General features: G+C 44.9%; 1 protein-coding gene across 4 annotated transcripts in view; it reads right to left on the bottom strand.

Annotated features, from left to right (window-relative positions):
- The window catches only part of fbxl13 (F-box and leucine-rich repeat protein 13), a 491,421-nt gene that overhangs the window by 103,813 nt on the left and 368,996 nt on the right, over positions 1-18,612 (bottom strand). For 3 of the 4 annotated variants that reach the window (XM_070897338.1, XM_070897341.1, XM_070897340.1), the window contains one exon: positions 9,109-9,207. The exons of the other annotated variant lie outside the window; for it this stretch is intronic. In XM_070897338.1, the coding sequence (XP_070753439.1) occupies positions 9,109-9,207 (99 nt within the window). The remainder of the gene's footprint in view (positions 1-9,108; positions 9,208-18,612) is intronic. 4 annotated transcript variants of the gene reach the window in all.

Here is an 18,612-nt window from a genome sequence, read left to right as displayed (position 1 = left end):
AACAATGACACCACCTGGTGGCTACAAACAGCATGTATATACATGACAGAACTGTATAAAGCACTAGTTAGGCCACTACTGGAGTACTGCATGCAGTTCTGGTCACTGCATTACAGGAAGGATGTGATTGCACTGGAAAGGGTGCAGAGGAGATTTACGAGGATATTGCCGGGAGAGGAGATTCTTAGCTATGAGGACAGACGGGATAGACTGGGTTTGTTTTCCTTGGAACAGAGGAGGCTGTGGGGAGACCTCATTTTGTATAAAATTATGAGGGGCCTAGATATAGTGGATAAAAAGAGCCTATTTCCCTCAGCAAAGGGGTCAACCAGGGGGCATGAATTTAAAGTAATTGGTTGAAGATTTAGTGCGGATTTGAGGAGAAATTTCTTCACCTAGAAGGTTGTGGGGATCTGGAACTCACTGCCTGAAAGAGTGGTAGGCAGAATCCTTCAGCACATTTAAAAAGTACTTGCATGTGCACTTGAAGTGCTGTAATCTGCACGGCTATGGACCAAGAGCTGGAAAGTGGTATTAGGCTGGATCATCATCATCATCATCATCATCATCATAGGCAGTCCCTCGGAATCGAGGAAGACTTGCTTCCACTCCTGAAGTGAGTTCTTTAGTGGCTGAACAGTCCAATACGAGAGTCACAGACTCTGTCAAAGGTGGGACAGATAGTCGTTGAGGGAAGGGGTAGGTGGGACTGGTTCGCCGCACGCTCTTTCCGCTGTCTGCGCTTGATTTCTGCATGCTCTCAGCGCTGAGACTCGAGGTGCTCAGCGCCCTCTCGGATGCACTTCCTCCACTTAGGGCGGTCTTTGGCCAGGGACTCCCAGGTGTCAGTGGGGATGTTGCATTTTATCAGGGAAGCCTTGAGGGTGTCCTTATAGCGTTTCCGCTGCCCACCTTTGGCTCGTTTGCCATGAAGGAGCTCCGAGTAAAGCATTTGCTTTGGGAGTCTCGTGTCTGGCATGCGGAGCTGATCAATTGTGGTCAGTGCTTCAATGCTGGGGACGTTAGCCTGAGTGAGGATGCTGATGTTGGTGCGCCTGTCCTCCCAGGGGATTTGTAGGATCTTGCGGAGACATCGTTGGTGATATTTCTCCAGCAATTTGCGGTGTCTACTGAACATGGTCCATGTCTCTGAGCCATACAGGACGGCAGGTATTACTACTGCCCTGTAGACCATGAGCTTGGTGGCAGTTTGGAGGGCCTGGTCTTCAAACACTCTTTTCAGGCGGTATTGGATCTCGTTGTCGACGCTTGCTCTTATTGATGGGGCGCTCCCGAGATATGGGAAGTGGTCCATGGTGTCCAGGGCCGCGCCATGGATCTTGATGACTGGGGGCAGTGCTGTGCGGTGTGGACAGGCTGGTGGAGGACCTTTGTCTTACGGATGTTTAGCGTAAGGCCCATGCTTTCATACACCTCAGTAAATAGGTCGACTATGTCCTGGAGTTCAGCCTCTGTATGTACGCAGACGCAGGCGTCATCCGCATGCTGTAGATCGACGACAGAGGTTGGAGTGGTCTTGGATCTGGCTGGAGGTGGAGCAAGTTGAACAGGTTCCCACTGGTTCTGTAGTTTAGTTCCACTCCAGCGGGGAACTTGTTGACTGTGAGGTGGAGCATGGCGACGAGAAAGATTGAGAAGAGGGTTGGAGCGATGATGCAGCCCTGTTTGAAACATAGAAAATAAGTGCAGGAGTAGGCCATCCAGCCCTTCGAGCCTGCAACATCATTCAATAAGATCATGGCTGATCATTCCTTCAGTACCCCGTTCCTGCTTTCTCTCCATACCCATTGATCCCTTTAGCGGCAAGGGCCATATCTAACTCCCTCTTGAATATATCCAATGAACTGGCATCAACAACTCTCTGCGGTAGGGAATTCCATAGGTTAACAACTCTATGAATGCAGAAGTTCCTCCTCAGCTCAGTCCTAAATGGCTTACCCCTTATCCTAAGACTATGTCCCCTGGTTCTGGACTTCCCCAATATCAGGAACATTCTTCCTGCATCTAACCTGTCCAGTCCCGTCAGAATTTTATATGTTTCTATGAGATCCCCTCTCATCCTTCTAAACTCCAGTGAATACAGGCCCAGTCGATCCAGTCTCCCCTCATATGTCAGTCCTGCCGTCCCAGGAATCAGTCTGGTGAACCTTCGCTGCATTCCTTCAATAGCAAGAATGTCCTTCCTCAGATTAGGAGACCAAAACTGAACACAATATTCCAGGTGGGGCCTCACCAAGGCCCTGTACAACTGCAGTAAGACTTCCCTGCTCCTATACTCAAATCCCCTTGCTATGAAGGCCAACATACCATTTGCCTTCTTCACCGCCTGCTGTACCCGCATGCCAACCTTCAATGACTGATGAATCATGACATCCAGCTCTCGCTGCACCTCCCCTTTTCCTAATCTGCCGTCATTCAGATAATATTCTGCCTTCGTGTTTTTGCCCCCAAAGTGGATAACCTCACATTTATCCACATTATACTACATCTGCCATGTATTTGCCCACTCGTCTAACCTGTCCAAATCACCCTGCAGCCTCTTAGTGTCCTCCTCACAGCTCACAACGCCACCCAGTTTAATGTCATCTACAAACTTGGAGATATTACACTCAATTCCATCATCCAAATCATTAATATATATTGTAAAGAGCTGAGGTCCCAGCACTGAGCCCTGCGGCACTCCACTAATCACTGCCTGCCATTCTGAAAAGGATCCGTTAATCCCGACTCTCTGCTTCCTGTCTGCCAACCAGTTCTCTACCCACATCAGTACATTACCCCCAATACCATGTGCTTTGATTTTGCACACCAATCTCTTATGTGGGACCTTGTCAAAAGCCTTTTGATATGTCCAAATACACTGGTTCTCCCCTGTCCACTCTGCTAGTTACATCGTCAAAAAACTCCAGAAGATTTGTCAAGCATGATTTCACCTTAATAAATCCATGCTGACTTGGACCAATCCTATCACTGCTTTCCAAATGTGCTGCTATTTCATCCTTAATAATTGATTCCAACATTTTCCCCACTACTGATGTCAGGCTAACTGGTCTATAATTACCCGTTTTCTCTCTCCCTCCTTTTTAAAAAAGTGGCGTTACATTAGCAACCCTCCAGTCCATAGGAATTGATCCAGAGTCAATAGATTGTTGGAAAATCATCACTAATGCATCCATTATTTCTACGGCCACTTCCTTAAGTACTCTGGGATATAGGCTATCAAGCCCTGGGGATTTATCAGCCTTCAATCCCGTCAATTTCCCTAACACAATTTCCCGCCTAATAAGGATATCCTTCAGTTCCTCCTTCTCACTAGACCTTCGGACCCCTAGTACAACCGGAAGGTTATATGTGTCTTCCTTTGTGAAGACAGAACCAAAGTACTTGTTCAATTGGTCTGCCATTTCTTTGTTCCCCATTATAAATTCACCCGAATCCGACTGTAAGGGACCTATGTTTGTCTTTACTAATCTTTTTCTCTTCACATATCTATAGAAGCTTTTGCAGTCATTTTTTATGTTTCCGGCAAGCTTCCTCTCGTACTCTATTTTCCCCCGCTTAAACCCTTTGTCCTCCTCTGCTGTATTCTAAATTTCTCCCAGTCCTCCGGCTTGCTACTTTTTCTGGCTAATTTGTATGCCTCTTCCTTGGATTTAACACGATCCTTAATTTCCCTTGTTAGCCACGGTTGAGCCACCTTCCCCGTTTTATTTTTATTCCAGACAGGGATGTACAATTGTTGAAGTTCGTGCATATAATCTTTAAAGGTTTGCCATTGCCTATCCACCGTCAACCGTTTAAGTATCATTTGCCAGTCTAATCTAGCCATTTTGTGCCTCATACCATCAAAGTTACCTTTCCTTAAGTTCAGGACCCTAGTTTCTGAATTAACTTTGTCACTCTCCTTCTTAAATAAAGAATTCTACCATATTATGGTCACTCTTCCCCAAGGGGCCTCGCACAAGATTGCTAATTAGTCCCTTCTCATTACACATCACCCAGTTGGCCAGCTCTCTGGTTGGTTCCTCGACATATTGGTCTAGAAAACCATCCCTAATACAGGAAATCCTCCTCCATCGCATTGCTATCAGTTAGGTTAGCCCAATCAATATGTAGATTAAAGTCGCCCATGATTACTGCTGTACCTTTACTGCACACATCCCTTATTTCTTGTTTGATGCTGTCCCCAACCTCACTACTACTATTTGGTGGCCTGTACACAACTCCCACGAGCGTTTTCTGCTCTTTGGTATTCCGTAGCTCCACCCATACCAATTCCACATCATCCAAGCTAATGTCCTTCCTTACAATTGCATTGATTTCCTCTTTAACTAGCAACGCCACACCACCTCCTTTTCCTTTCTATCTATCCTTCCTAAATGCTGAATACCCCTGGATGTTGAGTTCCCAGCCTTGGTCACCCTGGAGCCATGTGTCCGTGATGCCAATCACATCATATCCGTTAACTGCTATCTGCGCAGTTAATTCGTCCACCTTATTCTGAATACTCCTCGCATTGAGGCACAGAGCCTTCAGGCTTGTCTTTTTAACACACTTTGACCCTTTAGAGTTCTGCTGTAAAGTGGCCATTTTTGTTTTTTGCCTTGGGTCTCTCTGCCCTTCACTTTTACTATTCTCCTTTCTATCTTTTGCTTCTGTCTCCATTTTATTCCCCTCTGTCTCCCTGCATAGGTTCCCATCCTCCTGCCATATTAGTTTAACTCTTCCCAATAGCACTAGCAAACACTCCCCCTATGACATTGGTTCCGGTCCTGCCCAGGTGCAGACTGTCCGGTTGGTATTGGTCCCACCCCGGTCAGGATATGAATTGGGTCTGTGATGGATCTATTGGTAAGGATCACGGCCTGCATGTCGTCGTGGAGCAGGCGGAGGATGGTGATGAACTTTTGGGGGCATCTGAAATGGAGGAGGACACTCCAGACCCCCTCGCGGTTGTCAGTGTCAAAGGCCTTTGTAAGGTCGAAGAAGGCCATGTATAAGGGCTGGCGCTGTTCTCTGCATTTTTCCTGTAGCTGTCGCGCTGCAAAAACCATGTACATTGTGCCCCGTAGGGGACGAAATCCACACTGTGACTCCGGGAGGAGCTCCTCGGCCATGGGAAGAAGATTGTTGAGGAGGACTCTAGCGACGACTTTCCCAGTGGCTGATAGCAGGGAGATTCCTCTGTAGTTGCCGCAGTCAGACTTGTCCACTTTTTAAAAGATGGTCACGATTACTACATCTCTGAGAGCCCCCGGCATGCTCTCTTCCCTCCAGATGATAGAGATGAGGTCACGTATTCGTGCTAGCAGTGCCTAGCCTCTTGTTGGGCGGCGCAGACACGATGGGCTGAAATGACCTCCTTCTGTGCCGTAAATTTCTATGATTCTAGATACCAAATTGACTCTGTTGACATGGGTGAGCTGCTTCTGGAGGCATAACAGTCAGCGTCAACTCGCCCCAATCATTCGGATGCGGCCCAATTTCGATTGGTGTTCGGACTGACCTCGTTCAGTGATCGCGAAAGGGGCTATATAAATCGGTTTGTTGCCTTAGCCCATTTGGCATTGGAACCCAGAGAAAAAACAGTTTTGCACCCACAAATGAACCTCGTGTTTATGCAGTGGGCCTGGTTCTCTGTAATGACGGTCTAGCAAAAGATGAGTATTTAGCGCCTTCAATTAACTGAATACCTCTGTGCCAACAGAGTGAGTGTTTGTACCATGGGTTAAGAGAAGGTCTCAAATAAATACCCAAATTAGAGATGTTTGCATATATATTATTAGACAACCAACGTAGGTGACGAAAGGAGATGACAGTCCTACATGCGCATCCTATAAGCAACATACACAGCATTATAACGAAATCTAACCTGCTACAGAATTGATTGATTGAATAAATAAGACAGACTGAGAAGAACAAAGCAACTGCCAATAAGCTAATTTGGAAAGCAAAAGTGACGCAGTTGGCTATTTCAGTGTTTCTTAAACTGGTGTCCACAGACCCCTGGGGGTCTGTAGGGACTTTCCAGAGGTTCTGAGACTGGAGGTAATTTCAAGCCTGCTCCTCTTTATAAAACCGACATAGATTCAGTTCTTGTGAATTATTCTCAACAGCTAGGCCCGCCTCCTCACAGGGGGCCCACAGCTCTCACTCACTTTGCAAAGAGTGCTCCCTGCCGGTTGAGTCAATTCTTCTCCCTTGCACCCCGTCTCTGTGCCATCCTCCTGACGCGTGATCAGAGCGTCTGCGGGGCCCTTCAAACAGGTGCCTGAATGTGTTCACGCAAACACATACAATCCCCACAGTGCAGCTGTTACAGAACAAGCCGGTGGGAAAGTATGGAGGTGAGTCATGACTGGATTAATTAATGATCTCATAGTGAAGGATCCTCTTGGGAAGAGTGATCATAGCATGGTAGAATTTCAAATTCAGTTGGAGGGTGAGAAAGCTGGGGGTCTCAAACTGGTATCCTAAATAAAGGCAATTACAAAGGTCTGAAGGCAGAGCTGGCTAAAGTGGACTGGGGAAATAGATTAAAATGCAAGATGGTAGATAAGCAGTGGAAAACATTTAAGGAGATATTTCATAACTCTTAGCAAAGATATATTCCAGTGAGAAAAAAAGACTCTAAAAGAGAAGGATGAATCATCCATGGTTAACTAATGAAGTAAAGGATGGTATCAAATTGAAAATAAAGGCATACAATGGTGTGAAGAATAGTGGAAGGACAGAGGATTTGGAAAATTTTAAAAACCAGCAAAGGACGACTAAAAAAATGATAAAGAGAAGATAGTTTGAGAGTAAACTAGCAAGAAATATAAAAACAGATAGTAAGCGCTTCTACATGTATATAAAAAGGAAGAGAGTAGTTAAAGTAAACATTGGTCCCTTAGAAGATGAGATGGGGAATTAATAATGGGGCAACAGGGAAATGGCAGAGACTTTGAACAAATATTTTGTATCGTCTATACAGTAGAAGACACTAAAAGCGTCCCAAAAATGATAATCAAGGGGCAATTGGGGGTGGGGGGGGGACTTAAAGCAACCACTATCACTAGAGAAAAAGTACTAGGCAAACTAATGGGACTAAAGGTGGACAAATCCCCTGGACCTGATCGCCTGCATCCTAGAGTGTTAAAAAAGTGGCTGCAGAGATAGTGGATGCATTTGTTGTAATCTACCAAACTTCCCTGGATTTTGGAAAGGTCCCAGTGGATTGGAAAACCACAAATGTAACACCCCTATTTAAGAAAGGAAGGAGACAGAAAGCAGGAAACTATAGACCAGTTAGCCTAACATCTGTTATTGGGAAAATGCTGGAGTCCATTATTAAAGAAGTAGTAGCAGGACATTTAGAAAATCATAATGCAGTCAAGCAGAGTCAGTATGGTTTTATGAAAGGGTAATCATGTTTGACAAATTTGCTTGAGTTCTTTGAGGATGTAACGAGCAGGGTGGATAAAGGGGAACCAGTAGATGTCGTGTATTTGGATTTCCAGAAGGCATTCGATAAAGTGCAACATAAAAGGTTATTGCACAACATAAGAGCTCATGGGGCTGGGGGTAATAGATTAGCATGGATAGAGGATTGACTAAATAACAGAAAACAGAGAGTCGGGATAAATGGGTCATTTTCAGGTTGGCAAACTGTAACTAGTGGGTTGCAACAGGGATCAGTGCTGGGGCCTCAACTACTTATAATCTATATTAATAACATGGATGAAGGGACCAAGTGTAATGTAGCCAAATTTGTTGATGATACAAAGGTAGGTAGGAAAGCAAGTTGTGAGGAGGACGCAAAGAATCTGCATAGGGCTATAGATAGGCTAAGTGAGTGGGCAAAAATTTGACGGATAAAGTATAATGTGGGAAAATTTGAGGTTATCCACTTTGGTAGGAAAAATAAAAAAACAATTATTTAAATGGGGAGAGATTACAAGGGAGTCAAGGGTTTTGGGGAGAGGGTGGGGAAGTGGAGTTGAGGCCAAGATCAGATTAGTCATGATCTTATTGAACGGTGGAGCAGGCTCGAAGGGCCAGATGGCCTACTTCTGCTCCTATTTCTTACAAAATGCTACAGAGGTATCTAGAGGTCCTTGTACATGAAACACAAAAAGTTAGCACGCAGGTACAGCAAGTAATTAGGAAAGCAAATGAAATGTTGGCCTTTATTGCAAAAGGGATGGAGTATAAAAGTAGGGAAGTCCTGCTACAACTGTGCAGAACGTTGGTGAGACCACACCTGGAGTACTGCGTACAGTTTTGGTCTCCTTATTTAAGGAAGGATATACTTGCATTGGAGGAAGTTCTGAGAAGGTTCACGAGGTTGATTCCTGAGACAAAAGGGTTGTCATATGAAGAAAGGTTGAGCAGGTTGGATCTATACTCATTGGAGTTTAGAAGAATGAGAGGTGATCTTATTGAAATGTATAAGATTCTGAGGGGGCTTGATAGGGTAGATGCAGAGAGGATGTTTCCCCTCATGGGGGAACCTAGAACTAGGGGGCATAGTCTCAGAATAAGGAGTCAACCATTTAAAACGGAAATGAGGAGAAATTTCTTCTCTCAGACGGTTGTGAATCTTTGGAATTCTCTACCCCAGACAGCTGTGGAGGCTGGATCATTGAATATATTTAAGGTGGAGACAGACAGATTTTTGAAAGATAGCGGAGTCAAGGGTTACGGGGAAAGGGCGGGGAAGTGGAGTTGAGGCCAAGATCAGATCAGTCATGATCTTATTGAACGGTGGAGCAGGCTTGAAGGGCCAAATGGCCTCCACCTGCTCCTATTTCTTACGTTCTTATGTCCAGCAGCATCCCATCATGTGCATGGGGCTTGTGCCCTCACTCACCTTAGCCAGCCAGCTGGCGGCTTTAAAAATTGTCCATCACTAAGTGGCTAATAATGGCCATCTGTTGTTGCAGAGCACCCAGAATTGGTGTGAGAAGCAGGCACACCCATCTCACTGATATCTTTAAGTAAATACCTGTTTTCTTAAAAGCATTATTTGATATTTTGATAAAAATAGCAAACTACTAAATTACTGTTAACATTATATGCTTGATTTAATAATATTGCACTTACTGAAATGCAGCTGTTTGTAAGAGTTGCCATGTTGTTGATTACAAGATGTTCAATTTTATTGCAGCAAATTCCTAATGACTTAAAGCCTTTCACTGAGATCTAAAAGAAAAAATACATAAGAAACAGAACCTAGACATAAATTATCGTGAATACATTTTCAGGCCAAAATTGTGTCATGTCCCATTTGGAGGCGGTAACATTTGCAAGGCCAGACATTCTGCCCCTAGCGCAGAAGTACCGCCCCGGAAGCAAAATTGGGCTTACCGCCTCTGAGAGGAAGAGGAGCGAAATGTCGGGTGCACCACTTACTGTCAGGGCTGGCTCGGGGGCACTACCCGGACGAATGTCGAAGCGTTGCGTTTCTCCGCGTAGTGCTGATCCGTTTTGTTAAAGGGGAGGGCATGCTGTGAACTCTGCAGGGTTTTTAAGGGGCCTACACTAAGCCACCGGGGATGTGGGGTGCCGTGGCCATAGCCCAGCCCCAACACTAAAACGGAGTGCCGGGCGCTACAATCGCGGCACGGACCCCGCCAAAATCAACACCGAAGCTGGACCGGTAAATCGGAGGGCAGCTCCAACAACATCATTTTTATGGAAATGTGGTTGCTGAGAGCACAGAAAATCTGGAAAATTTGTACTGACCACTAGCAAATAGGAACACATTTTTCTTTGGTATAATACATGCTCCTTGGACTGTGAAGCAGCAAATGATGATTAACTCTACATTTGATCTTTTGCATAAACAGATAGAATGCTCTACTTTGGCATCCATGCCATTAAAAGTGTGCTGGGATGGGATATCCATCTGTGCTGGTGACCAGCTCCTGACTCCAGCAAACTTTCTAGGATCAGCCTTATGCTAATTTTCTTAGTGGGCTGCTGGCAGTGGTTCCAATGGCACTATGGAAGCCACTGTAGAGGGAGCCAGAAAATCGCTGCTATTGAATGACTCAGACACCTACAGCAGCTTTAAAAGCTGCCAGCTGGGCGAATGAAGTGTGGGGCATATGAACTGGCAGAATGCAAATAGATGTTAACAGATATGATGTGATTGGGATTATGGAGACGTGGCTCCAGGATGATCAGGGCTGGGAACTCAACATCCAAGGGTATTCAACATTCAGGAAGGATAGAATAAAAAGAAAAGGAGGTGGGGTAGCATTGCTGGTTAAAAAGGAGCTTAATGCAATAGTTAGGAAGGACATTAGCTTGGATGATGTGGAATCTATATGGGTAGAGCTACAGAACACTAAAGGGCAAAAAACGTTAGTTGGAGTTGTGTACAGACCTCCAAACAGTAGTAGTAATGTTGGGGAGGGCATCAAACAGGAAATTAGGGGTGCATGCAATAAAGGTGCAGCAGTTAACATGGGTGACTTTAATATGTATATAGATTGGGCTAACCAAACTGGAAGCAGTACGATGGTGGAGGATTTCCTGGAGTGCATAAGGGATGGTTTTCTAGACCAATATGTCGAGGAACCAACTAGGGGAGAGGCCATTTTAGACTGGGTGTTGTGTAATGAGAGAGGATTAATTAACAATCTCGTTGTGCAAGGCCCCTTGGGGAAGAGTGACCATAATATGGTGGAATTCTACATGAGGATGGCGAATGAAACAGTTAATTCAGAGACCATGGTCCAGAACTTAAAGAGGGGTAACTTTGAAGGTATGAGGCGTGAATTGGCTAGGATAGATTGGCGAATGATACTTAAGGGGTTGACAGTGGATGGGCAATGGCAGACATTTAGAGACCGCATGGATGAACTACAACAATTGTACATCCCTGTCTGGCATAAAAATAAAAAAGGGAAGGTGGCTCAACTGTGGCTATCAAGGGAAATCAGGGATAGTATTAAAACCAAGGAAGTGGCATATAAATTGGCCAGAAATAGCAGCGAACCCGGAGACTGGGAGAAATTTAGAACTCAGCAGAGGAGGACAAAGGGTTTGATTAGGGCAGGGAAAATAGAGTACGAGAGGAAGCTTGCAGGGAACATTAAGACGGACTGCAAAAGCTTCTATAGATATGTAAAGAGAAAAAGGTTAGTAAAGACAAACGTAGGTCTCCTGCAGTCAGAATCAGGGGAAGTCATAACGGGGAACAAAGAAATGCCAGACCAATTGAACAAGTACTTTGGTTCAGTATTCACTAAGGAGGACACAAACAACCATCTGGATATAAAAGGGGTCAGAGGGTCTAGTAAGGAGGAGGAACTGAGGGAAATCCTTATTAGTCAGGAAATTGTGTTGGGGAAATTGATGGGATTGAAGGCCGATAAATCCCCAGGGCTTGATGGACTGCATCCCAGAGTACTTAAGGAGGTGGCCTTGGAAATAGCGGATGCATTGACAGTCATTTTCCAACATTCCATAGACTCTGGATCATTGGTTGTAAGTTACCAAAGTTCCCTGGGTTCTGGGGAGGTCCTATTTCTTATGTTCTTATGTTCTTATAAGAAATAGGAGCAGGAGTAGGCCATACGGCCCCTCGAGCCTGCTCCGCCATTTAATACGATCATGGCTGATCCGATCATGGACTCAGGTCCACTTCCCTGCCCACTCCCCATAACCCCTTATTCCCTTATCAGTTAAGAAACTGTCTATCTTTGCCTTAAATTTATTCAATGTCCCAGCTTCCACAGTGCTCTGAGGCAGCGAATTCCACAGATTTACAACCCTTTCAGAGACGAAATTACACCTCATCTCAGTTTTAACTAGGTGACCCCTTATTCTAAGATTATGCCCCCTAGTTCTAGTCTCCCCCATCAGTGGAAACATCCTTTTTGCATCCACCTTGCCAAGCTCCCTCATAATCTTATACGTTTCGATAAGATCACCTCTCATTCTTCTGAATTCCAAGAGTAGAGGCCCAACCTACTCAACCTTTCCTCATAAGTCAACCCCCTCATCTCCAGAATCAACTTAGTGAACCTTCTCTGAACTATCTCCAAAGCAAGTATATCCTTTCGTAAATATTGAAACCAAAACTATACGCAGTATTCCAGGTGTGGCCTCACCAATACCCTGTAGCAAGACTTCCTGCTTTTATACTCCATCCACTTTGCAATAAAGGCCAAAATTCCATTGGCCTTCCTGATCACTTGCTGTACCTGCGTACTAACCGTTTGTGTTTCATGCACAAGTACCCCCAGGTCCAGCTGTACTGCAATCTTTCTCCATTTAAAAAATAACTTGCTCTTTGTTTTTTTTTGCCAAAGTGCATGACCTCACACTTTCCAACATTATACTCCATCTGCCAAATTTTTGCCCACTCACTTAGCCTGTCTCTGCCCTTTTGCAGATTTTTTGTGTCCTCCTCACACATTGCTTTTCCTCCCATCTTTGTATCGTCAGCAAACTTGGCTACATTACAGTTGGTCCCTTCATCCAAGTCATTAATATAGATTGTAAATAGTTGGGGTCCCAGCATTGATCCCTTCGGCACCCCACTAGAATTGCTAACCCAAGAATGAACCATTTTTCCCGACTCTCTTGTTTTCTGTTCGTTAGCCAATCCTCTATCCATGCTCATATATTACCCCCAACCCCGTGAACTTTTACCTTGTGCAGTAACCTTTTATGTGGCACGTTGCCAAATGCCTTCTGGAAGTCCAAATACACCACATCCACTGGTTCCCCTTTATCCACCCTGTTCGTTATATCCTCAAAAGATTCCAGCAAATTTGTCAAACATGACTTCCTCTTCATAAATCCATGCTGACTCTGCCTGACCGAATTATGCTTTTCCAAATGTCCTGCTTCTGCTTCTTTAATAATGGACTCCAACATTTTCCCAACCACAGCTGTTAGGCTAACTTGTCTATAGTTTCCTGCTTTTTGTCTGCCTCCTTTTTTAAATAGAGGCGTTACATTTGCAGTTTTCCAATCTGCTAGAACCTCCCCAGAATCCAGGGAATTAAACAACTAAAGGGGAGGAGGAGGCTTTATGAATGCCCCATCCTTGAGCCCAGCATGCAAGTGCAAAAGACAAGGCTGAATCGTTTGCAACCATCTTCAGCCAGAGTGTAGAGTGGATGATCCATATCAGCCTCCTTCTGAGGTCCCCACCATCATACAAGCCAGTCTTCAGCCAATTCAATTCATTCCACGTGGTCTCAAGAAATGGCTGAGCGCACTGATACAGCAAAGGCTATGGGCCCCCGACAACAACCTGGTTGTCGTGCAGAACACTTGTGCTCCAGAACTAGCTGCACCTCTAGCCAAGCTGTTCCAATACAGCTGCAACACTGGCATCTATCTGACAATGTGGAAAACTGCCCAGGTATGTCCTGTCCACAAAAAGCAGGATGAATAATTTCTGGCCAATTACCACCCCGTCAGTCTACTCGCAATTATCAGCAATGTGCAAGGTATCGTTGACAGTGCTATTAAGCAACACTTACTCACCAATAACCTGCTCAACAATAATCAGTTTGGGTTCGGCCAGGACCACTCGGCTCCAGACCTCATCACAGCCTTGGTCCAAACATGGACAAAAGAGCTGAATTCCAGAAGTGAGCTGAGAATGACTGCCCTTGATATCAAGGCAGCATTTGACTGAGTGTGGCATCAAGGAGCCCTATAAAATTGAAGTCAGGGAGAAAATGTTCCATTGGCTGGAGTCATACATATCACAAAGGAAGATGGTTGTGGTTGTTGGAGGTCAATCATCTCAGCCCCAGGACATTGCTGCAGGAGTTCCTCAGAGCAGTGTTCTCGGCCCAACCATCTTCAGCTGCTTCATCAATGACCTTCCTTCCATCACAAGGTCAGAAGTGGGTCTGTTCGCTGATGATTGCACAGTTTACAGTTCCATTCGCACTCTCCAACTAATGAAGCAGTCCAATGTGGACGTGCAGCAAGAACTGGACAACATTCAGGCTTGGGCTGATAAGTGGCAAGTAACATTCGTGCCACACAAGTGCCAGGCAATGACCAACTCCAACAAGAGAGCATCTAACCATCACCCCTTGACATTCAATGGCATTAGCATTGCAGAATCTTCCACCATCAACATCCTGGGGGTCACGATTGACCAGAAACTTAACTGGACCACCCACATAAATATTGTGGCTAGAAGATTAGGTCAGAGGCTGGGTATTCTGCGGTGAATGTCTCACCTCCTGGCTCCCCAAAGCCTTTCCACCATCTACAAGGCACAACTCAGGAGTGTGATGGAATACTCTCCACTTGCCTGGATGAGTGCTGCTCCAACAACACTCAAGAAGCTCCACACCATCCAGGACAAAGCAGACTGCTTGATTGACACCCCATTCACTACCTTAAACATTCACTCCCTCCACCACAGGCGCATCTTGGCTGCAGTGTGTACCATCTACAAGATGCACTGCAGCAACACACCAAGGCTTCTGAGGCAGCACCTCCCAAACCCGCGACCTCTACCATCTATAAGGACAAAGGCAGCAGGCATATGGGAACACCATCACTTGCAACTTCCCCTCCAAGTTACACACCATCCTGACTTGTAAATATATCGCCGTTCCTACATTGTCGCCAGGTCAAAATCCTGGGACTCCCTCCCTAATAGCACTGTGTGAGTACCTTCACCACACGAATTGCAGCGGTTCATATAGGCGGCTCACCACCACCTTCTCAAGAGCAACCAGGAATGGGCAATAAAGGCTGGTGTTGTCAGTGATGCCTACATCCCAGGATCGAATAAAAGAAAAACTCACGTTGATGGTTGCAGAAATGTCTGCCTATCCCCTGAGCATTGACCATTTTGCTGTATCCCCTTGTTCAATCATTTGTCCCATGGTGCTATGGATGCACTCAAGATTGCACTCCCCCGACATGTCGTCAACCTCACCGGTATTCAGCACTGAAAATCGGTTCGAGAGTGCCACACCCCCGGAGGATTCTTGCACTGACTACCTTTTCCTACCTTGCCGGATGGACACCCACTTACTACCCTTCTGAACTCTATGTACCTGCGGGCAGACCATCTCCTGGAAGGTGCATTCCAGGAAATTCTCAGCCTTCTGTACGGCCTGCACTGGCTCCAGCTGCTCCTCCAGCTCAGAAACCCTGAGCTTGTGTTCAAGCAACTAGAGGCACTTCCTGCACACATTATTATCCAGGACACATGAAGCATCCTGGAGTTCCCATATGACACACAACCCATCATTTTTAAAAGTCTACTTTTATAAAATATAAAAATATCTATATTTTTTTAGTTTTGTATCCCCTTACTCCTACTTATTATTTATTTATTTAATGCAATTCGGAATCCTTTAATGTTGATATCTTCTACTTAGATCATTTAAATGTTATTCCCTTAGATTTAATTAATTATTCTGATTATTTATCTATTTGCTTATTTACTGTTGCCCCCTTGGTTTAAATTACTTAGCAGCTCCTTTCCCCTCTGCACCAAATTTCTGTTGTCACTCTGTTTAGTAAGCCACTCCGTTTAGCACATTCACCCAATTCTCACCAAGCATGCATGTAAAGAATTTTCTTCATCTTAAAAACATCTGAAAGGACTGCTGTATGGTACAGAGCCCTCTGTGCTTGTGCTGAAGTTCTGCTTCAGGAGATAAGAAACAGGCAGGAGGCCATCTTTGAAAGGAACAGAAGGATGATCTCAAAGAGACCTGCAGCAGATAAGTGGTCGGAGATGGCTAGGGCAGTGAGTGCTAATTTAAAATTTCGGTCACACAGCCGCTGTATCCTGCAACATGTTTAATGACCATCCCAGCTCAGGCAGGGAAGAGGCGTCAGTCATTCCATCCAAATATACACTGTAGTGAGCACTTCTGCTGCTTACAATGACCTTCCCTTCATTATGTTAAAGTGCTTCACTTCAAAAGCTTATCATAGATGCCCTTTACTGCCCCCATTACCTGGCAGTGTCCCTTCAATCACATCATTACACCTCTCCGTGGCTGGGTGGAAATTACCTCGTACTGTATAACATTAATCAGAGCCAGAGTGGTCTCCTGAACTCGTTTCAATCACCTAGGAGGTTGGAGAGTAATTTTCCAGGTTATTTTCCTTAATTGGCTTGGGTTTTATCTGATTTTTTTGCCTCTCCCAGGAGATTACCTGGTTTTCGGGTGGGGTGGGAAGTGTATGTATTGTGATGCACACGGCATCGCAGTTGTGTGAGACAGGCTGGATGGACCAATGTGTCTTTTCCTATGCATCATTGTTAGTATGTCCATTTGACAAAGGCCCTAAAGACAACCTATAATTGGATGCTTAGTCTACTGCTCTCGTGTTCCAGGACACCAAATTGGAGAGACCATCTCTTATGGCCTTAAAACTAATGGGGCTGGGCTGCAGACAAGCATCTCGAGCTTTGCCCAATGATAGCATGCTTGCCTTTGAGTCAGACAATCATGAATTTAAGCCCCACTCCAAGGTCTTGAGCACATAATCTAGGCTGAATCTTTATGCAGTACTAAAGGAGTGCTGCATTGTTGGAGGTGCTATTTTTCAGATGAGACAATAAATAAAGGTTCTGTCCAACTGTTTAAAGAAGAGCATAGGAATTCCCCCATTGATCTTGCCAATGTTTTCCTCAATCAACATCTACAAAAATAGATTAACTAGTCATGTATCTCATGTACAACCTGGTGAGATTTCCAGCATTTTCTGTTTTTATTCCATGTATCTCATTGCTGTTTGTGGTATTTGCTGTGTTTAAAATTGGCGGCCAAATTTGCCTATGAAACAAGAGTGATTACACTTCAAAAGACAATTCATTGGCTTTAAGTACTTTGGGATGTCATGAAAAATGCAATATAAATGCAAGTTCTTTCTTTCACTAGGGCTTCACTAATCTCATTCATACCAGTGGGTCTGCTTTCCCACAGATCAGAGGTCATGCAGAGCCAGTGTCTAGTACTAGTGGTATGTGAATGTGTTTAGATTTTTGTACTTTGTGGTAGAAAGGAAGCAGGGCTTGGTTGTGCATACTTCAGCATAAGAGGAGCAGCTTGTAGTTAGTCCATCTCGGATCTTAGCTGCATTGAAATGAGGGCCATCTTATTCTAAGAGGCTTCTCTACTACCACAGAAGCCAGCCATCTAATACATATTTGTCACTCAGGTAGCATATATTAGAAGCATGAGATTAGGTTTAAAAAGTCACATATCATGCACTGGCATCAAGAAGAAGCAGTGTAACAAAACTAGAAGGTGCTCACTTAAAAGCAGATGACATTAAAATTTTGGTTGCGCTAAATTTGTTGTGCATGCAGACATTGTTTTTTACAACGTTTGAAAGTTAATTTCATCTGATGGAATGAATGGGAACGATGCGATTTTCAGTGCACTGTGAAGGTTCAGTTGATGAGATGTTAGTAATGTAAATTGGGAAGAGGTATTCATGAAGTTGCCAGATGTGGTAGGCAAGAAAAGGTTCCTGTATAAGTGTGATGTGAAGGTGGCTTGCAGTGAGTAAGAGAACATTCTCTGCAAACTGTTCAGGTTGTTTATACTGCTCCTTGAGTAACTGCAGATAGACTTGACTATTTCAACGCACTCCTGGCCTGCCTCCCCAATTCTACCCTCTGCAAACTTGAGGTCATCCAAAACTCTGCTGCCCATGTCCTAACTTGCACCAAGTCCCGCTCACCCATCTCCCCTATGCTCACTGACCTACATTGATTCCTGGTTAAGCAATGCCTAGATTTTAACATTCGCATCCTGGTTTTCAAATCCCTCCATGTCCTCACCCTCCCTATCGCTGTAATCTCTTCCAGCCCTAAACTACCCCCCCCCCCCCCACTCCCGCCCCCCACACCCACCCGAGGCCTCTGCGCTCTGTCAATTCTGGCATCTTAACCATCCCCGATTTTAATCGCTCCAGCATTGGCGGCCTTGCCTTCAGCTACCAAGGCCCTAAGCTCTGGAACTCCCTCCCTCAATCTCTACGCTTCTCTACCTCTCTTTCCTCCTTTAAGAAGTTCCTTAAAACCTACTTCTTTGACCATCTTTTGGTCAACTATCCTAATATCTCATCTTCTCAGTGTCAAATTTTACTTGATAACACTCCTGTGAAGCACCTTGGGACGTTTTACTATGTTAAAGGTGCTTATATAAATGCAAATTGTTGTTCTTTTATTAATAGGTGGATGTCATCCTTCAATGTTTCATTCTCACCAGCATGGCCTCTTTCCATTGTTCTTCATCTCCTTCCAGCAAGGAAAGATAGAAGGAGACCCTCAATGGGAAACATCCTTATTTATGGTGGCAGTGGGGGAGCAAGATTTGCACCCACTGAAAGACAGGTGATAAACTAGTTTCAGGAACAAAACTACAAAAGGAATTATGAAATTGGTGGAGAAATAAGGGTTTTGCAAAGCCTTTTTGTCATTCCTAGGCCGGAATTTTCAGTGGGTGCGACTGGAGGCAGGGCGGGTGGGAAATTTGAAAAATCTTGGAACGATTTGGGAACCCACCATCATCCCGCCCTCACGTGCCTTTCCCTTGGGCATGTTTGCTAGTGTGGCAGTGGCCCGAATGGCAGAGG

Source organism: Pristiophorus japonicus, chromosome 13 (genome assembly GCF_044704955.1).
Source record: "Pristiophorus japonicus isolate sPriJap1 chromosome 13, sPriJap1.hap1, whole genome shotgun sequence".
NCBI lineage: Eukaryota > Metazoa > Chordata > Chondrichthyes > Pristiophoridae > Pristiophorus > Pristiophorus japonicus.
This window is presented reverse-complemented; position numbering and strand designations above follow the sequence as displayed.